The 24,001-nt window shown below is 39.7% G+C and overlaps 1 protein-coding gene and 1 long non-coding RNA gene across 6 annotated transcripts in view; one reads left to right on the top strand and one right to left on the bottom strand.

Annotated features, from left to right (window-relative positions):
• The window catches only part of LOC119889909 (AN1-type zinc finger protein 3-like), a 26,409-nt gene extending 7,520 nt beyond the window's left edge, over positions 1 to 18,889 (bottom strand). The window contains exons 1-4 of one of the 4 annotated variants that reach the window (XM_038700823.1): positions 18,555 to 18,889; positions 5,738 to 5,778; positions 5,148 to 5,336; positions 58 to 120 (exon numbers count right to left, since the gene is read on the bottom strand). In XM_038700823.1, the coding sequence (XP_038556751.1) occupies positions 58 to 120; positions 5,148 to 5,336; positions 5,738 to 5,778; positions 18,555 to 18,637 (376 nt within the window). In that variant the 5' untranslated portion in view covers positions 18,638 to 18,889. Of the gene's footprint in view, positions 1 to 57; positions 124 to 5,147; positions 5,337 to 5,737; positions 5,779 to 18,554 lie in introns of all 4 variants that reach the window. The other 3 variants (XM_038700822.1, XM_038700826.1, XM_038700824.1) reach the window with 3 other exon arrangements.
• LOC119889910 overlaps positions 16,552 to 24,001 on the top strand; it is a 17,969-nt gene continuing 10,519 nt past the window's right edge. The window contains exon 1 of one of the 2 annotated variants that reach the window (XR_005442173.1): positions 16,552 to 18,540. This is a non-coding gene — a long non-coding RNA (uncharacterized LOC119889910). Of the gene's footprint in view, positions 18,541 to 18,811; positions 18,930 to 24,001 lie in introns of those variants that run through there. The other variant, XR_005442172.1, reaches the window with a different exon arrangement.

The raw sequence follows: 24,001 nt of genomic DNA, 5'->3' as shown, positions 1-24,001 counted from the left end.
AAGCACACAGTGTAAAACACAATAATGGACATTGTAATGGTAGAGTTAAGGGCATACCTGACTCGAAGGAGCGTTTTGTGGGAGTGGAGAGTGAACTGAAGACTGTGTCTGTGCTGGATACTTCTGAAAGACACATATATTGATTTAGAACAGACCAATAAATAATTCAGCAATAAATCTGTAAAACGTTGGAAAATGCACACACTAGCACGGACATGCATTTGCAAAATCTTACATATACACACTATAAATATACAAAGCCAAACAACCGTTTAAAAAATGGTAAACTGAAACTGATTGACAGATTAGGTCATGTGTTAGGTTGCTCTGAAAGAAAACTAGTTTATGATCAACAGCCTGAGGACATGAAGCTGTTGGAGAGTCTTCTGGACGTTGCCCAGATACCGTGGTACAGTTTTCCACACGGTAGCAGGAAGAAAAGACCATGACTGGGGTGTGTGGAATCCATTATTATGCAGTGAGCTTTTTTTCCCCCACAGAGACCGTGATAGATATCTGTGAAGGAGATACCGCAGTGTGACATGTGTGCAGATTGAAGCCAGCCAAGACATGGCTGACGGTGGGAAAAAAAAAACAACTAAACAGTCACCTGATACATTTTTAATAGTGAAATTGAAAATGATACAGTAGAAATGCAATTGAGTCAAATGCCTGAATGACAATATTAAACAAAGGTAATAAATTCTGAAAAATTTTAAAACAAATGAATTACCTGCTCTTGGTAATGTTAATGCATTTAAGTTCCAGATCAGAGTCCTGTAATCAAACTTTCTGCCACAGACGGGGACTCAGAGTAAAATGAGTCAACGCACGGAAGGTTCAAAATCAAGTCACCACAAAACATGTACCATGTCGGGCTGCCATGAACAATTATTTCCATTATAAATTAATCTGACAATTATTCTTACTTTCTTATATTACTTGATTCATCACCTAGTCTATAAAATGAAACAAAGGTATGTCACAATTTTAAAAAAAATAGTGGCGATGTCTTCAAATGTCTTGTTTTGTCCGTCCAAGAGTTCAAAACCCAAAGACATTTAGGTGTGTATATATATATATATATATATATGAGATAAAACTGACAAAGAAGAAAACCATAAAAATTGACTAGCTAGAACCAATAACATGTTGCCAATTAAGCTAGAATATGACATAAACAATAAATCAATTCCCAAAATAGTTGCAGATTCATTTTCTGTCAATTGACTAATAAATAAATCATTTAGCTATTTCAGCTCTAACATGTAATATGTAATATTTTAGCATCAGTTTCAGAGTACAGCTGAGGCTGATGGGTATTCAGTCACTGATTTTATAGGGTTCTTCACTAGACTTAAATATTTCAAGTGAGTTCTGTGAGGGACTAAAAATCATGTACTTGTGTGTATTACGAAAAGGCTTCTGCTGTCACAGAGGAGCAGGTTAGTGTGGGTTCCACACATATGAGGTATCCACTTTACTGTCCTGTCCTGAACTGGCCTCCACAAACGACCTTGTCACTGTTTAGCGATGGCCGATGCCCTAGCAATTGTAGGTGTCCTCTTAAAACCTTCACTTCTGAATGGCTACCTTTTCCTATCACTCTCTCTATCTGTGCCATGAAGACAAATATAGCCAGGACAGGGGCACTGGAGCTGCTGCTTCAGCTGGCAGAAACTAGCTGCTGTCTTCTACCGAAAGATGCACTGGACTAAAAGCTACAATACTATGTTTGTGGTTTTAACCACTGCCGTTAGCGCTTGTGTATTAAAACACACCTCTAAATTTTCAGCCCATTTGGCAGACATTGCATCACCGTGTAGTCTTTCAAGGACCAGTTTGTAGGATATATGGCGCTTTTCCATTACCAGTACTACTCGACTCGGTTTGGCCGTGCTCCGTTTTCCATTGCACATTGTACCCAGACATAGTATCTCTCAATGTCTGGCGCATGCAATGATGATGCAGTGAATAGTAACGATTTTCTCTGACCAATCAGTAGTCTGCTGTGTTTTCATGTCACACTGTAGTATCGCCTCAGCTCGCTTGAAACCTCAACTTAGGTGATACAAAAAAAGTACCTGGTAGCAGGTACAGGTACAGCTTTTCCACAATGGAAAAGGAAAAAAAGGCGAGTAGAGTTGAGCCAAGTCGAGCTGGTACTGTACAGTGGAAAAGGGGCTTTAGTGGCATCTAGGTCAGGTTGCAACCAACTGAATACCCCTTGCCTCACCCTCCCCTTCCAAGCATGTAGGAAAACCTACAGTGGCCGATAAATTCGCAAAAAATGCGAAAGGCCCTATTAAACATACTATTATTACTAATAACTAATATTATAGAACCCGACCGATTTATCGCTATGCAGAAATTATCATCCAGTATAAGCTACTTGCAGATATATCTGCATCAGCGTTTATAACAGCTGATATATGACTATTAAAAAAGAAAACCTTCCCGCATGCCATGAGTGTTGCATAGTTTGCCCACCAGAGGGTGCCCTGCAGCTCCTCTGTTAACAACACTGCAGCACCACCGAATAAAACATCAGCTGACCGCAGTCTACCGGCTCGGAGTTCTGGTAGTTTAGTGTTCCCAGTGAGTTGGTCTTTTGTCACGTCAATTACACGACTTACATGACTAAAAATAGCCCGCTTTTCCTTTTCGGAGACCAGAGTTGCTAACCCTCCCGTTTTTCACTGCCCTCTCTAGGCTCACAGCGTGTTTAATGTCACAGTAACCCAGGGTGTTTCTAAAAACCAACAATGCAAAAAACAGTTTTGTGTTCTTGGGGAGAACGTTCTTGCTAGTTGTTCTTGGAAGAATGAATTTGCAATGTCACAAAGCGGTGCTGACTGTTTGAGACCAGATTTTTCTGTACATCATCCAGATGTCTCTTGATTTAAGTTAAAATCTAACAAAATTACTCAGAATGTAATGACAGAATAACAACGGTACGAACGTTAAAACTATCTTACAGCTGTGGGCCTTTACTCTGCCGTTGTTGCTGGACTCTATGCTGTGTTGGCTGCAGTGGTCTGCCTGTCTGTTGAGGGCTCTGTGAGCTGACTGGGTGGCCGGCTCGTTAGCTCCCACCTACGGACTGGTTCACTAGCTCCCCCTGCTGACGGTTGCGGAGAACTCCGAAAACGTTGGAGCACATTTTTGATTCACCATCATTTTTAGTACATCTACAGTTGATTTAAAATAAAATGGGAGTGTCAAGAACATTTCCGGGAATTTTAACCGTTCTTGCCAAAATGCAAACTTGTGTATTGGGACTGTACTTGGGCCACAAAAGATGAAGTTTCACAAGAACACAGGTACAAACAAGAACACAGATTGAGAAAGGTCTCTAGTGTTGGAGGCTACGCTGCTGACAGACGTGAATGTAATTTATTTCGGGAACAGTTTGGCAGTTCTAGCGACCGGTCCTCTCATTTCTCTCTAATTTATTACTTCTAAATATTTTCTAACATTGGCAACAGCAGATAACGCTGCCTGTTGCTAAATTAGCCACAAAGCTAAAGCCGTGTTTATCAGTGGAGGAGGCTAACATTAATGAACGATTAAACTGTAGTGTCTTTTGTTACAGGTGGCGTGTCAGAAATGATTAAATCAGAGGGGACTTGTGAGTAAACATGAGCTGAACAAGTATCTAACACACAGTTGCAGGTCCTCGTTGTAGACATTCATGTAGTATTAAGTACAATTTATACTTCTGCGTCAATTCTACGGCATAGGTGAGTGTGTAGGGTAGGGAGCTACGCAGAGGCTATGCCGTAGATGTCAGAGCTAAACCGGAAGTTAGCTTGCTCAGCCGGCAAAGGTCAACACAGTGGACGCTGTAGCGCTACCGCTAACTAGCGTTTGGGGGTGTAATTGCAGAATGACGGAGACACCGACGTATAAGAATAAATGCCATACTACCTGCGTAGCCTACGGCGTAGCTACGCATGTAGCCCCTACACAGGAGCTTAGCTTAAGATGATTCAAGGGAAGAGTTTCCTCTGCGTCACTGTATCATAGAGCCAAATAGCAGTTAGGAAATGGTTTCTGTAGCATTGGATCAAATTAACAGTGTTTATTTAATTGTTAATTTAATGTTCATTAGTAGTAGCACTCTATAATTTATAATAAATCAGATATTTTAAAAATGTTCTCTGTAGTTTTATACATTTGACTGTTATTTATCAAAACTAATATATTTTGTTGTACTTTTGTTCTATGTACTATTTCTAACAATAACAAAGTTTATTTTTAAACTGCTTTATGTCATGGTATCTTGGGGAGGTCTCAACATAACAAATTTTAGGGATAATCTTTGTTTATGTTATGCGTTTCTTAAAATAAGGGGGAAAAGAATATCAGCCAATATATTGGCTATCGGATTTTAAATTCCTCAAATTTCAAAATCGGTATCAGACTTAAAAATCCCATATCGGTCGTGCTCTAGAATATTAGTATATTTCTGCCAATTTCCCTAAATGTTACACACTGGTCCTTTAAGTTAAACACTTCAGAGTAGGTCTAGAATTGTCAAGTCTTGATGGCGGTTACACACAGTAGCTCTGCTTTAATCTTGAGAAGCTGAAGAGCTTTTGTCTCTATTCATTAGTCACTGTAACTTACACTGTACATTTGCAGCTAAACTGAGGCTTACTGTTGACACCTTTTGCTCTGTACATGCACACTCTAAAAGTACATGCACACTGACGCCCCCTTCCTTAAGGGTTAGCATTACAATTTTGGATTTATTTATGCACTTTAAAATTTTTTATTAAAAGCTTCTTTCTTTTCACATTTTTAATTAGTGTTATATGTTGATATTTATATCATAATAGACTGTATATTAACTTATTGGAAGAAAACCGGTATTATCCTCGTTTCATAACGCCTCTGTGAATCAGTCTCCTTCTATCAAAGCACAGAATCTTCGACTATTCGGGGTCACCCTACTAAAGGGAGAGGGGTGCTCCACTCGCCACAGCTGCAAAGAAAAGGGCAGCATGTATCTTTCAATGAACTATGGCCCTAAGGCATCTGAAATATAAATATAACATCTGAAATAACAAAGAGGCCCTGGCCTAACATCATTTGTGCTGAAAAGAAAACATTAATTTCTTATTGATTAACTGCTGTCTTACCATCCTGAGCAGGTAGAGATGTCGCTCCCGTCTCTCCTGGCGAAGGGTCTTCCGATGTGTTAGGCATCGACATCAGTGACTGACTAATGCTGCTGTTTGTTTCATTACAGAAGACATCTGCTTGGCTGCCGCTGGAGCTTGAGGAGGCCTTCGGGGCACAATCATTGTCTGGCTGTTTCTTCTGAATATCTATGAAGAAAGTCAAATGGTGAGACATTTGTGTGCATCTGTGCGTATGCACCCGTTTCATGGTTGACAAGCAAATACCACCAAATAGGTTAAGTTAAAATTCCAGTTGGATACAGGTAAGGTATACAAGTTACTGCTGTAAAAATTATAAAATTCTGTCCTTTCCTTAAAAGTGTTTCATAACAAATAAACAGAGTTGGGGTGAGCACAACACTCAACTTTACCCCTGAGTTACTTCTTCAGACTTCTTTCTCCACTTTTTGTCACTTCAAGGCCTTTCCAGAACAGCTACATAAGTGGAGACAGTCCCTGACCCCCTACCCACCTACCTTACACAGCACTTTGTTGGACACAAGATCAATCAACCAACCAAACAAGCACACAGAAGAACAAGAACTTACCTGCAAAACACTTTGAGCAGAGATTCATAGTTTTGCTCGACCTGAGGAAAAGACCAGAGAGGAAAAGCATACGCGTTAATCAAATAGCTTGGATAAGCATTTCAAAAAGTGCGGAGTGGTATACAAAAAAAACAAAAAAAAAATGCATGTGCCTTTTGCTGCCGAGTATCCACACAGCAAAAGTAACACCATGTTTCCATGACCCCAAGTCCCAGGCTAAGACTTTGTCTCATCTGGGATCCTGGAAGAGAACTTTTCAAGATTAAGGGCGTGATCCAGGCTACAGTATTAAATTATTCACTGAATCTAAAGCTGCCATGCTATGAGGCTTTCAAGGTCTACATAACGGACTATCTAGGGGGATACATCAACTGAGGTGTGAATTTTTTTTAGATCTTTTACTGTACTACTTCCACAAATGAATACTATTTGACACTTCCAAACAGAAATTAAAACTCGTACACTTGTGAAATTTTGGATGTCAAAGTTACAGATGGTAAACACGAGAGGTCATTTTGAATCCACATCAGCCATTCACTCAATATCAACATTCAACCAAGTCCCATTGTTCCAGCAAACGAGCTCACATAATGCTACTTTAAGTGTAAAGAAACAGCCATAGTAACCTAGTGGTTGGTGATATATTGTTCTCAGAAGATGACTAAACCAGAACTAAAAGCAAGTAAATACTGTACTTATATTCATCAGCTGGCCAAAAACCCAACTACATGGACATCCACGTGGTGTGTCTGTAGGAAGGTAAGTGAACCACGTTTACTAACATGTTAACCATGGAAACCCGATACACCAGTGTTACGTTGAAGCTGTGTTTCTGTGTGTTTGAGCTTTTCATAACAAAGACTCTCTGTTGACTTGCTTTGGACTCCTTCTGCCTCCGTGGTCAAAACCTGTTTAATGTAGCTTTAAAATGAGCTGAATGAAAATCATCCGTATTCTGTTTTTTATATAATTGTAACAAAACTGTTAAAGTTAGATTTTCATTTATTCTTTTTGTAACTTTCGACACAGATCTGGCCAATAACATTGTTACTTTACCTATGTTGTGGTTATTAGTAGTATTTCATATTTAACATTACATAATTACAGACATTGGTCAGTTGTCTCTATCAAACATTGAATCTGCACAGTGTGGTAGCAGTAGAGTTTAACATGTCGGTATGGCAGAACAAGATGGCATAGCTGGCTTCTATTAGTTGAATGGAAACTTTCTCATTGCACAGAAGCATACATTTCCCTTCCTAATCCTGGATAAAGATCCTTGACATAAAAGCTGTAAGCTAATTAGGGGAGTAATGGTACATATATTCGTACCGGACCATTTCGGTCCAGGACTTTCGAAACGGTGCACATGTGAATGCAATCTTTAACGTCATAATTAGGCTTGTTTTGTTTGTGGAACATACGTAAATTCCGAGTTTCCACACAGACAAGTGGCTGACCAAATCTCCGCCTGGCGGCGCTACACAAGCAGCACGCTTTAGCCCAGCCCCTCGCTAACTAGCGACTTGAGCAGCATGGTCAGTGCCAACGCCAATACACCTCTGCCGTCACCAAGTGCTACACGCCAACTTCTCCCCCTCAACTCTCTCTGTCCCTCTCCCCTTTGCTCACACACACACACACACACACACACACAAATACACTTCGGCCTAGCAGGAACAATAAGAACCATCACTGTTAACTCTCTGCCAATCACAGGTACGAACACAGTTCATTGACAGGCTTCAAAACGTAACGCACATTCACTGACATCCTGGAACAATGGAAAACACAGCGCTTATGGTAAACAACCCTTTCTGGCTTAGCTGACTAGAACAATCTTACTAGTGACATTCTGACTTAAAAATAACTTAACACCCACTTGTCATCCTGTCCATTTAAATACATTTATTATATTTTATTAGCTATATGTGGTATTGTTTTGAGAATATTTTATTTAGTGAAGAACTTGGTAGTAGTTTGCAGCAGTATTTTATTTGTTATTCTTTTTTATTTTATATAATTTATTTATTTATTATTTATTATGTGTAATTTGTAAGTTTGTTAATAAATTGTAAACTAATTTGGATGTTCACAAAACTTCATAATATACCAGCAGCAATTTAATGTTAGCATTTTTTTCCCCCTTACTGTACCGAAAATAAATCGCACTGTGACTTCAAAACCGAGGTACGTACCTAACAGTGATTTTTGTGTGTCGTTACACCCCTATAGTTAATAGTACTCGTTAAGGGGTTGATGACTGAAGCCTCGCTGATTTCAGTGGCACAACTCTTTCACAACAGATGGCTCTGGCTTTCCTCTGACAAGGCTCCTCTCATTTCCTCTCCAGTCCTCGTCCTTACTGTCTGCGCACTGAGTGTGACGGTCGCTGCTATCAGTCACATTCTATTTATTTTGGGTGCTTCGTTGCACACCTTTGTCCTCATTTCTAAATGTAGGGTCATCTGCAGTCAACCTGGGGGCTGTCTGTCTGTCTGTCTACTGGTGTGTGGCCTTGGGTATAAAAGAAAAAGGAGGGAGCAAGAAGTAACAAAGGAGAAACCTCATCGAGAGGCACAGGCAGGGAGGAAGCTGATACTGGGTAAACAAGTCATATCCTGTTGTTAACCTTACAAATCACAGGTAATCAAATCACAGATTCATTAAGGAACTGAAAGGGGTGAGAAAGGATGAGAACAGGTGGAAAGAAACTGCTGCATGCTTGTTAAGCTGGGTGAAATTTGAATAGAGAGCACACAATCAGTCTGTTTCATAGTTGGCCCACTGCTGTTTCTAATGAGAATATCTGATTGGAACAGACAGGAAGATGTGCTCTGTCGCCGTGTTGATGCAGTTTGAGTGACATGAGCAATACAACTAAAAATGGCTTCCTAATTACAGAGAGAAGTCTGTTAAAAGAGAGTATTCAGACATGCTGTCACCTACACACGTGGCTGAATTAGTTATTAGATAATATTATATCTATTGGTAATAAAGTAGTGTCAGAAAATGGCTCAGCTGTGTTTTATGTTACAGGGGGAGGAGAGATAAAATACTACAGTTCTACATTTGCACCTGGAATGTGTCCAGTAGTTTTGCTTTGCTGATGGGCCCTACATCTCAAACTGTAAGGGCAGCACAACCTTGTCTTGCCAGCCAATGGCAGCTTCCATGTTGAAAACCCAAAGAATGCCTTAATTGAATAAGCTTTTTAAGTGGGATTTGCTGGCAAAAATACGCATTCTCATTTCATTTTTTCCCCAAACTGCTAGAAAATGAATGCCTAAAAAGAACATTAATCGAATTGTTTCATAACAATTAGGTTCTTGAGATTTCATAATATGCATAGTAGCATTAACCTTACAACTTATACAGCTGTGCAGTTGCCTGGAATATAGACAAATAAGTGTGTTAAAGTCTTCCCTTACAAAGGAAAAATAATTAAATAGTAGAGTAACTTTGGGGCTAAACCATGGTTTTAGTGTATATTTGTGGTATTTATAATATATACAGTGTCTATATTATAGTAAAAACCAGACAATGACTCATATCTTTAGCTGCAAACAACAGCTGGATGGAAAGTTTACACTTACTTGAATTGCAGTAACTGTGAGCCAAAATTTGACTTCGTAATTTGACTTCTGCAATGCAAGCTCTGCCAGCCATGCATTCAGTACTTCTGTTGATCTAAAACATTGTTATGAACAGCAATAGCACTCTCAGCATCAATGTAAATGTCAATGATTCCTTGAGATTAAGGTTGCATGAAATATAGGGCTGACCGATAAACTAGTTGATAAAGCTGTTACTGGACTAATATAGCAATTTTCTATAGCCTTGGCAACAGTAATATTCACTATAGCAGTCTGGATTTAAAAAATAAACTTCTTTCTCATGTATCTCACACAGTTTACTTAAAACCGGACACACAGCACATGTGCACAAAGTGACTCAGGGTCAGGCCATATAATCAATTTGTATATACACTGAACAAAATTATAAATGCAACACTTTTGCCCCCATTCATCATCAGCTGAACTCAAAGATCTAAGACTTCTCTGTGTACACAAAAGGCCTATTTCCCTCAAATATTGTTCACAAATCTGTCAAAATCTCTGTTAGTGAGCACTTCACCTTTGCCGAGATAATCCATCCATGTCACAGGTGTGGCATATCAAGATGCTGACCAGACAGCATGGGTATTGCATAGGTGTGCCTTAGGCTGGCCACAATAAAAGGCCACTCAAAAATTTCACTGTATTGGGGAGAGTCCGCAGGGGTCCGGAAACTAGTCAGTATCTGGTGCGATCACCATTTTCCTCACATAATGCAACACATCTCCTTCACTTAGAGTTGATCAGGTTGTTGATTGTGGCCTGTGGTTGATCTACTCCTCTTCAATAGCTGTGCAAAGTTGCTGGATATTAGCAGGACCTGGAACATGCTGTCATATATGCCAATCCAGAGCATCCCAAACATGCTCAATGGGTGACATGGCCATGCAAGAACTGGGATGTTTTCAGCTTCCAGGAATTGTCTACAGCAACATGGGGCCATGCTGCAACATGAGGTAATGGTTGTGGATGAATGGCACAACAATGGGCCTCAGGATCTCGTCACGGTATCTCTATGCATTCAAAATGCCATCAATAAAAAGCACTTGTGTTTGTTGTCCTTAACACATGCCTGCCCATACCATAACCCCACCGCCACCATGGGCCATTCGATCCACAACGTTGACATCAGTAAACCAAGAGAACACCTCTCCACAGTGCCAGACGCTATCGAATGTTAAGCATTTGCCCACTCAAGTCAGTCACGAAGACGAACTGCAGTCAGGTAGATGACGAGCATGCAGATGAGCTTCCCTGAGAAGGTTCCTGACAGTTTTTGCAGAAATTCTTTGGTTATGCGAACCGATTGTTGCAGCAGCTGTCCAGGTGGCTGGTTTCAGATGATCTTGGAGGTGAAGCTGCTGGATGTGGAAGTCCTGGACTGGTGTGGTTACACGTGGTCTGCGGTTGTGAGGCCAGTTAGATGTACTGCCAAATTCTCTGAAACGCCTACGACAGCATTTCCCATTTCTCTACGACAGCTTATCGTAGAGAAATGAACATCTAATTCATGGGCAACAGCTCTGGTGGCAGGGCTTTTTTCACCTCCGTCCCGAAAAACAATTTGAACCGTCCTGAAGTTAATGTAAAGCGTTATATAATATTGTGAGCCAGGTTCCGGTATGAAAAAGTTTCGGAGACTGATGAAGACTTAACATAGCATTATTTATTGAGCCTGGCCGAGGAGAAACAGTGCCAGCATACAACACGTGAACACGTCAAATGCCAACACCAAATCTGAAGGATAACATCTTGTGGTCCCTTTTATGTTTCTGTCTTCCCCCTAGCGCCTGTAGGTTTCTCTATTAGGTCACCTTTCACCTAGAACAACTATCTATCTGATGTTTAGACTCCAGTGCTTCATCATATTGGAATCTCTCACTATCCATGAGTTGTACCTGTATCTGTGGAGCCAGTGAGTTCTTGTAAACATTCTTGTAGGACTCAACCTTGTAAGATTCCCAGAGAACACTGATATCTGCTAGCCTGACGTCTGAGCTACTGTCTCGACGGTTTATAATCAGGCCGCAGCCTCTGTTGGCTCCCACACACACACACACACACACACACACACACACACACACACAGCGCCCAGCAGACCGAAAGGCTGCGCCATAGCTGTGGAGACGGTGAAGTTCGCTCAAAACTACTCGAGTTGTCGACAGCTACGCTGTAAGTACGTGCAATAAAACCTTCCCGAGTAAAAAGACAATACTTATATCAATTCACCTGTCTGTAAGGTAAATCATCTCTGTCCTCAGTCTGTCATCCTGTAGGCTATGGTATTTACTAGCACAGCTAATGTTAACTTGGCAATTACCCAACAGTTAAAAACAAGCTAAATAGAAAGCTGTCTGTCTGTAACATAGACTGGTGTCTGGTGTACCTTCGACCAGGTAACGTTACCTGCAGGCAGTGAATTACAGCAAAAGGAGGAGGAAGAGGAGGGACTGATACAGACTGAGTTTTTAATCTTTCTAAACATCACTCAGTATTGTGATGTAAGATATTGAGTTTATATATAGTGACTTTGCTGTTGTAAACATTAATGTTGCTGCTCTAGAAACAAGCTGTATTTAAATTTTAAATTCTAATCCTATAAATAATTTAAAAACCAGGCAGTTAATATGCACACTTCAATGTTTATTTATTATAGTCATATGTCATCTCAATATATTACAATTCACACACACATTCGCACATTGAATATTTTCCTCATACCGTGCAGGCCTACCTCATGCACGTTGGGTCTGGTCTTACCAAATAACCGTCACCAAATAATAGAAAAGTATGATAGTTGTATCAATAAAGAATCGTGATCATTAAGCAGTCTCAATAAGGGCATGAATATCAATGAAAGTTAACGATTCCCATCCCTAGTGACTATATAGTAACAGCATGAGAAGACGTGCTCTGTTGTAGTTAGCACTCGGTCGGTTCAGTTTATCATTTGCTAAGTGATAGTAATAAATAAACACATACACAATCCCTTTCGTCCCAGAGGCGCTCCAGAGAATATTTCTCTTCGTCCCAAACACATTTTCTATCGTCCCCAGGACGACAGGACGCCATTAGTCTAGAGTCCTGTCTGGTGGACATTCCTGCAGTCAGCATGCCAATTGCACGCTCCCTCAACACTTGCAACATCTGTGGCATTGTGCTGTGTGATGGAACTGCACTCGAGTGGCTTTTTATTGTGGCCAGTCTAAGGCACACCTGTGCAATACCCTTGCCGTCTGATTAGCATCTTGATATGCCACACCTGTGAGGTGGATGGATTATCTCAGCAAAGGAGAAGTGCTCACTAACACAGATTTTGACAGATTTGTGAATAATATTTGAGGGAAACAGGCCTTTTGTGTACATAGAGAAAGTCTTAGATCTTTGAGTTCAGCTGATGAAGGGGGCAAAAACATTTTGCATTTATAATTTTGTTCAGTGTACTTCCCTATCTGACATTGTAAATGAAATTGAAGATAAAGTCCATTTGAAATTTTAAATAAATGTAACACTAAAGGAATGATCTAGCAAAAACCTATTAAAAAGTATAAAAAACCCAAAACTAATCACAGTAGCAACAAACAGAAATTGTGACTCAACCACATTTTTTAGCAAATAGAGCCTTGGGACATGACAGGGAACAGGACTATGTTCAACTTTCTTTGTGCAATAAGTCCCTGTTAAACTGCACTTGCCAATATTGGCAAGGAGTTACACACATGCAACTAACAGGGACCAACACAATCAATCCACACCTGCAAGGTACAGGAGTGTTAAATTCAAACACAAATGATAACATAAAACTTGAACTTGAAGGTGCAGGCTGTAAATAACTGTATCTAATATCTGTTACAGTCATGATACAATTACGCTCCTGTAAAAACAGAATTCTTTACTGGACATTAAAAGGACAAGTTCAACAAAACATTTGTGATCACTAAAGCTAGCTGTAGTTCAGGTGTAACATAATGATTTCTTTCCTACCCTGTCAAAGATCACTTTGAGACTATCAAGCCTTCTGCTCTCAGGGGGAATAACAAAAGGAAGCACAAGCATTAATGCTTAGTCCACACTGCTTGACACGCGTATGGCGGTTTGTACGCGTGATGTACGCGTCCACACAGACAGCATTGCTGTTGCAGCACTCCTACTGCCAGCCCTATCTTTCTATACCGAGTTTGCCTTTAATAAATACAATAAACGGCTTGTTAATAAATGAAGGGATTCTGTCCACAGAAACACTCGAGGGCTTTTAATCTGAAAGAAGGCCGAGTTGTTGAGTTAGATATACTCTATAGACACAGAAGCTGTAGTGAAAGATATGTTTTTGCTTAGAACCATGCTGACATAAATTATTTAATAAGTCATTTTATCCTCAAATAAATTGTTTGTTTGTAATGTGTTTTTTTCCTCAGGTTTAAACTGTATGAAAACAACAGGACACAGCAATTAGCCTGCTCAGTCTAAATGCAAGTGAATAACATGGCATGGCATGTGAAGTCGGCAACATGCTCATTGTGAACTACCGTATTTCATTTGCGTTCCTTCCTTGTTCATTTGCAGCTTTTGTGTTTGGTGCAAATTACCCTAAGACGAAGGTATATAATCAAAATGTGATCAGATAATGCATGCCAAGGCAAGCAATACATCAGAAGAAAAGGGCAATTAGCCAACACAGGTGCTCTAGAACTGGCAAAATATACTTACAAGCTAGACACCACTTAGGCTACTAAATAACCTAAAAGGTTACAATATCAGTTTGTATAAAATGTAATTTTATATTTTCAATTTTACAAAGTACATAGTATTTTAATTATTTTGTCACACCAGTATTTTATATTTTATCTGTGCCTTTGGTTGCTCTAACCTGTTAACATGGGTGCCGAATATTATGGTTTATGAGCCTCAGAGCACCAATCACACCCATACAGTGTGCACTTGAATGTGCCTCTTCAAACACGTTTGAGGCAGAAAGAGACAAGTGGAAGTCAAACCGTATGACAAAGACACATGAGAAGTGAACCTGTGTTTCAAATGTTGCTGACAAGTCTGCAACATACAAAACAACTTACAGGTGATTCCTACCAATACCCAAATTTTCTATTCCAAACCCAATGACAAAATGAGACCCACACACAAAGCCTACTAGCAGGAGAATCGAATTCAGAGGCTGGATTCCTACACTAGATTAGGGCTGGGCAATAAAACGATAAAAATAATTATTGCGATACTATTTTCTTCAATATAAATACAACAAATGTTAAATAAATGTTCGATATCATTCATTTGACTCACGAACAAATCTGCACTTAATTTTTCTATTAAATTATTTATTTGTTGAGGAATAAGAACTGAAAAGATTTTACTTAATTTAAAAAATGCATATTTGTTGAAAAAAGATTATCATTTTTATTAATTAATTACTGGTAAAACAATTATGTTTTCATGTTTTTATTGAACACACTGAGTAAACAGTCATAGTGCAGGGTGGAAAAAGTATGTGTTCCCCTAGGCTAATGACTTCTCCAAAAGCTAATTGGTGTCAGAAGTCAGCCAACCTGAAGTCCAATCAATGAGACGAGATTGGAGGTGTTGGTAAGAGCTGTCCTGCCCTATAAAAAACACATAAATTAAAATTTTGATATTCCCACGAAGCATTGCCTGATGTGAACCATGCCTCGACCAACAGAGCTCTAAGAAGACCTAAGATTAAGAATTGTTGAATTGCATGAAGCTGGAAAGGGTTACAGAAGCATCTCTAAAAGTCTTGATGTCCATCAGTCCACAGTAAAACAAACTGTTTATAAATGGAAAAAGTGTAACTACTCTCCATGCACTTTACACACATCCCAAGAATATTGCTGAACTGAAACAGATTTGTAAAGAGGAATGGTTCAAAGTTCCTCCTGAGTAGGGATGGGAATCGTTACTTTTTATTGATACCCTTATTGAGACTGTAGACGATACTACTACAATTATTTAGTGATGGTTATTTGGTAAGATCAGACCCAACGGGCATGAGGTAGGCCTGCACGGTATGAGGAAAATATTCAATGTGCGATAACGTTATATATTGAGATGACATATCACTTGCGATAAATAATGTTAACAACAGCAAAGTAACTCCATAACTTTATCTGAGTAGTGAGTGATGTTTAGAAAGAATAACATCAGTCTGTATCAGTCCCTCCTCCTCTCTCGCTGGCTGCAGGTAACGTTACCAGGTAGGAGGAGGAGCGGCTTGTTTGTCTTAGCCAGCAGCAGAGTTTTTAAGACTACAGACCAGTCTGTGCTCCAGACAGACAGCTTTCTATTCAGCTTGTTTTTAACATTTGGCTAATGCCAAGCTAGCGTTAGCTGTGCTTGTATAAAACATACAGGATGAGATACTGAGGCCAGAGATGATTAAATTAACCATTTCTACATGTTTCACGTTACCTTACAGACAGGTGTATTGAAAAAGTATTGTCTTTTTACTTGCGAAGGTTTTATTGCACGTACTTACAGTAACGAGTCTAGCTGTCATCAACTAACGTTACAGTAGTTTGGAGCTAACTTCACCCTCACCATAATGTTATTCCACCGCGACGGCGCAGCCTCTTGCTCTGCTGCCGCTGTGTGTGTGTGTGTGTGTGTGTGTGTGTGTGTGTGTGTGTGTGTAGGAGCCCACAGAGAGCAGGCAGACTGCAGCCTGATGATTTTCTTATCCATTGCATTTCAAATCAAATCAGATTTGATGCTCGAGACATAACGTTATCATAGGACCCGCAAGTCTCGATAGCAGTATTGATAAGCTCGAACCTTATTGATTTTCGGGTTTTGAGAAATTTTGGAACCGGGTCTCGGTTCCCCATCCCTACTCCTGACCGTGGTTCAGGTCTGATCTGCAACTACAGAAACATTTGGTTGAGGATATTGCTGCCAAGGAGGGTCAACCAGTTATTAAATCCAAGGGTTCACATACTTTTTCAACCCTGTGCACTGTGACTGTTTCCACAGTATATTTAATAAAAACATGGAAAGATATAATTATTTATGTGGAGTGTCTATGTTGTGACTTAGATGAAAATCAGATCACATTTTATGAGCAATTTAGGTAATTCCAGGTAATTCCAAAGGGTTCATATACTTTTTCCTGCAACTGTACATGGAAGTTACATTGAAATATTAAACATTAACATATATATTGTTTGGCAGTTGTCCAGCTTGTGGTCAAGTGAAACATCACAACTTGCACTGAATGCTCTGGTGTCTTCAAACGTCCCACAGGTTTTCAGTGTCAGCAATTTGATCAAAAACTCTGAAATATTTGACTAAAGTGTTGGCAGGCACCGCTGAACTGCACCATTAGTTTTGGTGCTTCAGTAGTATTGTTTCTTATCTTCAATGAGGAAGTTGGACCTTATAGTGCTGACTATATATATATACAGGCGATACTGTCTGTAACTGACAGCAGTTCTGATTTTCTGATAAATTTGGTTGAAAAATAATTCTCTAAATAATAATTTCTCACGTCACAATGTCTGAACATCAGCTAAAATGTCAGTCACATATAGACAACTAACAACTGTATCAAAACAACACTCAAAACTTCTGCATACTTCATTCATTTTGTATTAGTGACTGGGTAGAAATATCACAAGGCCAGATAGACTGATTCTATAGTGAGAACAGTAGTTAGAAGAAATGAAATAATTAGTGTCCATGTCACAGCAGTGACATTCTGTCTAAAATGGGTTTCAGAAGTGTGGACTCACAAGAGTTGCGAAACTGGGGTTAATGCTTACAATGTTATAAAAGGAAGCTGTAAATGTGACGGACATTTAATTTCCAAAAATTTAAATAACTTTTTTGTGAGCAAATGTGTAACTTTTAGTACTTAGTTTCGATACTGTAACAGACAGATCATGCCATGATTTTGGTGCAGACTCCACTGATATTTGGTACCCCGGTGAACTCTGATCAGGTGGTTCACTACATTCTAGTGAGAAAAGCATTCGGAAATTTCATAGTAATAGTAATTCATAGAAATTTCAAGTTCATAGAAAATACTGGTATTGAGATCTGATGACTGGCATTGCAATGGGGGTTTTTTCCACATATTTTCCATGATTTTTCAACCAGTCATTGGGTGAGCTGTCGCCTCCAAACTGATCACCTCCTAAAATAAGCAAATAGTAAATTACGTACTTTAGTGTGCTAAGGCAGCTCTTGTACCTTACAGAAACAATAATGGAGAAAGAAAACAAACTACTCCAAATCTGGAAAACACAACATAGTCCTGACTGGCCTGGTCGGCTGCCTTATAGCTTAAACTCCTTTACCATTAAGTTGAAAATTGAATACTGCAAAAAAATGTAATTCACTATGATCCAACAAATCAACCACATTATGCCCCAAACGTTTAAAACACAGTACACTATCTAAAGTGGGACCTTTGTACCAAACCTGACTCATGATAACCTTTTCAGTTAGCCCACCAAATGCAAATAGTAAACAAACTAAGTTAACCTCAATTTAAAGCACCATTGCTTTTTTATTTGTATATGTTTAATATTTATGTGTTTTTACTTTTTAAGTGCCATTTTAAATCATGATTACCACTATAAATGGGCCTGTTTATATGTTAATTAATGACTTGACACGATAAAATCTACTCATGGGGATAAATGTGCTGAGGAAAACTTAAACAAACACAGCCAACTGTGTGAATGTGTGCCCATTTTGTTGCCGTCTTTGCAACTATGAGTCATTATATTAGCACATATCCTGCCTTTCAGCTTTCATTTTAACAGATAAAACCACGAGTGCCTAGTTTCTACCCAGATCCTGTTTATGGCTTAACAACTGTTCAGTGTGATAACGTTATCTCTAACCAACTGCACCTTTAATGAACTGACACTTTGAAACTCGCCACTTTATCAGCGCTGTCACGCCTGTCACATTACCTGGAGGGCTAATCCCACATCCTTCGCCTGTTCTCTACATCTGCAGGAGAAGGTTAACGTTACCAAGGCCAGCTGGCGTTAGCTAGCAGCTAATGCTACAAAACAATGGGGAGGGGAGGGGAGGGGTAATAACAAGAAAAGCAGCTCATCCCTGTTTGAGCCGCTAACGCTAGCTGCTAGCGACTCTGCTAGCTGTTGGCAGAGAAAGAAAGCAATCTGCAAGCAAGACATTTGACAGGTATGTCGCCTTACCCCCAGAAACCACAGGGGCAGCGCGGGGGTATCACGTTAACGTTACTCGGAGGCTTGCTGCCCTCGCTCCCCGTGTCCCCCATGTCGGTCTTCCGCGTGAGGCTCTCCGCGTAGCAGGTGAATCCGGGGACGGAGTGAGGGCCTCGTATTTGCGTTTAGATCCCCTGGCTTTGACGAGTACAGAGTCAATACCACGGCCAGATTATCCTTCAGAGTTTCACAAGACGAGGAACGATTTGCCGACACGAGCGGCCACTGACTCTGTACGATTAAAACAGTTTAAATCGACGTTGAGACACCGGAGCGGACAGAGCCACCGGGGAATCCTGGGCCGATCAGCTGGAGTGAGGAGCAAACCACTGCCGGAGAGGGGAGGTCAGTGAGTAACTGGACAGCCAAAAGTAAAACTTCCGAATAGAAGGTGACAAAAATACATACAGCTATAATAAGTATAAACATTCTACACGCTAAATGCTATTTGAACTACACAGTAAATGGTTCATTTTAAAGGTCTGATTTTGAGGAGCGCTTGAGTTAACATGGTACGATCCATGCAAAACTGTCTTCCTTCAACCAGAGAGCCCAGAACACAGTGGTACAGTATGTTAAATGCTGTTAGCAGGCGTATTTAAGTAGGAAAATGTTTGATTTAGTCTAAAATTCATTCACTTTCAACAGTAACATCTGCTTTTGTTGAAATGAACCCACATTTTAGTTATAATGATATGTCACCCTTGTCATTGTGAATGTCTGGTGCATTGAAAAACTTCAAAATTTGAAAAGCCTGTGGTTCTGCTTCCTAAAATCAGAATTATTGTGAAAATGTGCAATCCTACCTGCATAAAGTTCTGTCTTTACAGCTGTATAGGTTGATGGAATTTACTGTACCCAGCAACAAGTGTGCAATACGCTAAACAGTAGCATACCCTTTGATACAAAATACAACAACGTTGTAATAGATATTTTTCACAGTAGGAAAAGCACAGGTGTGACTTATGAGATTGATGTTGGCTGAATTCCATTTAGCTCTTTCACTTTCAGGGTCCTGGTATTGTGCATGATGGCTGTCACAGTGGCACTGTTCACGGGGACAGAGTCATCATTAATGTTACTAATTACTGTGCTTTTCCCACTATGACAAGTCAAAATATCTGCTGTAAAAGGGGTCTATTGCGACTTATTGCACTTTGGAAACACTTAGGAAAAACCTACTTTACAACATACCTTGTTTGATATAAAACTTGTTTTGAATGCTGACAAAACAAAACTCATGTCACTGAGTCTGTACTAAATGCCGTGGTATCCTAGTTAATGGTTCTCTCTCTTTTAAACCTCATATTCAGCTATTGGCGAATTGGAGTTTTATTTTAGAAACAAGACGTGTCACCAAAAGGAGACTTGTTGCTACCACCTTTATGTCAGTGCTTGACTATGGTGATGCTATATACATGCATGTATTCATTCAAAGCCTAAAAGTGTTGGATACTCTCTACCACGGAGCACTGAGCTTCATCACAAACTGTATAGTCCTTACTCACGATTGCTCTTTGTATGCTCAGGTTGGTTGGTCTGTATTGTCCACCCGTAGACTTAATCATTGGCATACTCTTATTTATAAGGTTGTTCTTGGTCTGCTTCCATCTTACTTACAAATCTGCACCCAAGAGAAAAGTACAGGAAGATACTGTCTTTGTTCCCAGGACTTTATTATCTGTCTGTCTGGACTGAATTGGGAAAAGGGGCATTTATGGTGCTCCCTTTGCTTGAAATCAGCTGCAAAATTTCCTGAATCTTCGGGAACCGGTTTGCTTTTAAAGTACTTTTAAATGACTTGGATGCTGGCAATTCTGGCTGTAGATGTTATGATTGATTACTTGTTTGATCCTTGTTGTTGATGAATTGTAGTGAATGTTTGAAAAATATAGACATTTTATGACCTTGTAACTAGTTATTTATTCCCATTGTAAATTGTTGTATATTTTATGTTTATGTGATATTTCTTACGTCTGCAATCTTGGTTATTGTGCTGTTGTTTGTCTTGGCCAGGACACTCTTGAAAAAGAGATTTTAAATCTTTTTTTCTGGTTAAATAAAGGTATAATAAAAATTGCCTATTTTTTGTATTTGTTACACCCCTTACAGTCAGCCCACACACACATATTTACTATAATTTACTACACTTCTAATGTGAAAATATAAAATGGGTCTATATTTTTTTAAAACTGGACACCTTTGTCTATAGTGTGGATGGCTTTGAAACTGATATCGTGGGACGGCATGTGTTTCCTTTGACACGCAGTAATTATTAAATATCTACTTAGCAAAGAGTAGTTTATGTACGTCCTGGTGTTTTTGAATTGAGGACATAAACAGAAAAAGTATGAACAAAACAAGTCAACCAAAACTAGATAGCTAACAGGTTTGTGCTGCTCCAAATTAATTTAAGACCAATTAATAGGTTTTCTTCGAGATTCTTATGAGTCTGCAACTTGTTTTGACTGAAGAAACCTAAGATTTAGTATGTTGCTGACATCACAGATGATCCCAGCTGTCTGGTGTCTAGCTTGGGAAAAGGGTTGTTTCATGTTCACAAATATTGATGGTGCTGTCTACAACAACAGAAATAGCAGCACTGAATTTGGTTTTTCACCTCAAAATGACTTTCACAAGAATGCAACACTTTACTTTAGAGCCAGGAGGTTTAGATTCCCCTCAGCAAGACCTGCCAAGAAGTAGCTCCTGTCTGCAGGGAAGGACAAGTGGGCCCTGGGTGGAATGAAGACAGATAGCTGATAGTTCATTATCTAGTTAGGCATAGGGAGGGGTACTGTATACCGCAGAGGATTGCCGAATCTTGTTTTTCAGTGTAGCTAAGAGCCCATATTCCAGTGGAGGGCCAAACAATGCTACTTAACACTTAGTTGTTATTTGCTCTCAATCTCAATCAAACCAATATTTTAGTCTTTGCTCTGTTGACCTTTTGCTGCCTTAAGACATTGTGTTTGTGGTGGGAGACACTGTCCCAACTAAAACAGATAACAATGGAAATTTAATGTAGCAAACATGGCCATGGCAAACCCCAGTTTTGGCCCCGCAGAGGAAAAGTGGTTGTTGCTTCTCTCCCCACAGCCTGAGTCCAGCCTCGGGCACGGTTGTCCTCTAGAGATTTGCGGAACACCACTTCAAAGACAGATCCCCTTACATACTGTATACCCTCTCTCCCTTCCCTTGCTATAAACACAAGAACTTAAGGAATTAATTAGACACTGGATCAAACATGGGTTAGTAAATTCAGCTCACTGAAGATACCAGGAATGGTATAATCACATGTTGAGTGTTGTGTCCCTTGTCATGCGGGGTATCTTTAATATGAAGCCTGTGTTTTGTTTGAGATCTGGCATGACAGCTTGCACTGGCACTCTCTTGACCCGTTTCGAGTGATATGGTTAGGGATATTTTGTAAGCTCTGCTCCTCACACCGAGAGACAACACCACAGCCCTGTAAAAACGCAAAGAAAAATGTCCTTGATACTGCAGCTGCTCCTTGAAGACCCGAAGAAAGTTTCTGTCACAAGGGTTGCTCCAAAATTCAATTTCCCATGGCTCACATCAAAGAAGCAGAAGTTCTGATAATCTGTGAAATATAACATACTTCTGTTTATTGTATAGGTGTAAAGGTGGAGTACATCACATTTTATTTATGTTTTGGGGGAAACCAGTATGGTCTCAATATGTCCTCAGTATCCATGGTGTTACTTCTCTATCCTGCAATCTCACAGCCCCCGTGTAGCCAATGTAGCCCCCCCAATTCCAATGAAGTTGGGACATTGTGTAAAACATAAATAAAACCAGAATACATTCATTTGCTAATCCTTTTCAACCTATATTCAATTTAATACACTACAAAGACAAGATATTTAATATTCAAACTGATAAACTTTATTGTTTTTTGCAAATATTCACTCACTTTTAATTTGATGCCTGCAACATGTTTTAAAAAAGCTGGGACAGACTGGGAAAGCTGAGGAATGCTCAAAAAAACCCTGTTTGGAACATTCCACAGGTGAACAGGTTAATTGGAGACAGGTGAGTGTCATGATTGGGTATAAAAGGAGCATCCCCGAAAGGCTCACTAATTCACAAGCAAGGATGGGGTGAGGTTCACCACTTTGTGAACAACTGTGTGAGCAAATAGCCCAACAGTTTAAGAACAATGTTTCTCAACGTACAATTGCAAGGAATTTAGGGATTTCATCATCTACGGTCCATCATCAAAAGATTCAGAGAATCTGGAGAAATCTCTGCACGTAAGCGGGAAGACCGATCCCTCAGGCGGCACTGCATTAAAAAACGACATCAATGTGTTAAGGATATTACCACATGGGCTCAGGAACACTTTAGAAAACCATTGTCAGTTAACACAGTTTGTCACTACATCAATAAGTGCAAATTAAAACTCTACCATGCAAAGTGAAAGCCATATATCAACAACACCCAAAAACACAGCCGGCTTCTCTGGGCCCGAGCTCATCCGAGATGGACTGACACAAAGTGGAAAAGTGTGCTGTGGTCTGACGAGTCTACATTTCAAATAGTTTTTGGAAATTATGGATGTCATGTCCTCCGGGCCAAAGAGGAAAAGAACCAATCCAGAATGTTACCAGTGCAAAGTTCAAAAGCCAGCATCTGTGATGGTATGGGGGTGTGTTAGTGCCCATGGCATGGGTAACTTGCACATCTGTGAAGGCACCATTAATGCTGAAAGGTACATACAGGTTTTGGAGCAACATATGCTGCCATCCAAGCAACGTCTTTTCTGTTTATTTCAGCAAAACAATGCCAAGCCACATTCTGCACGTGTTACAACAGCGTGGTTTCGTAGTAAAAGAGTGCGGGTACTAGACTGGCCTGCCTGCAGTCCAGACCTGTCTCCCATTGAAAATGTGTTGCGCATTATGAAGCGCAAAATACGAGACAGAGACTGTTGAGCAACTGAAGTTGTACATCAAGCAAGAATGGTAAAGAATTCCACCTATAAAGCTTCAACAATTAGTGTCCACAGTTCCCAAACGCTTATTGAGTGTTGTTAAAAGGAAAGGTGATGTAACACAGTGGTGAACATGCCCCTGTCCCAGCATTTTTGGAACGTGTTGCAGGCATCAAATTCAAAGTGAGTGAATATTTGCTAAAAACAATAAAGTTTATCAGTTTGAACATAAAATATCTTGTCTTTGGTGTATTCAGTTGAATACAGGTTGAAAAGGATTTGAAAATCATTGTATTCTGTTTGTATTTACGTTTTACACAATGTTCCAACTTCATTGGAATTGGGGTTGTAATATCTTTATTTATAGGTACAGTAACAAATCACAGGCTATATTCTGCACATGCTGATTACCCAGCTACACTTGCATTACTACATGTGTCGATAAAGAGAGTTGATTCAT

This window comes from Micropterus salmoides, unplaced genomic scaffold (assembly GCF_014851395.1).
Source record: "Micropterus salmoides isolate LMB-PRFRI ecotype aquatic unplaced genomic scaffold, ASM1485139v1 Ms_hic_scaffold_6, whole genome shotgun sequence".
NCBI lineage: Eukaryota > Metazoa > Chordata > Actinopteri > Centrarchiformes > Centrarchidae > Micropterus > Micropterus salmoides.
Note: the sequence above shows the minus strand (reverse complement) of the source record. Positions and strands in the feature narration are given on the sequence as shown.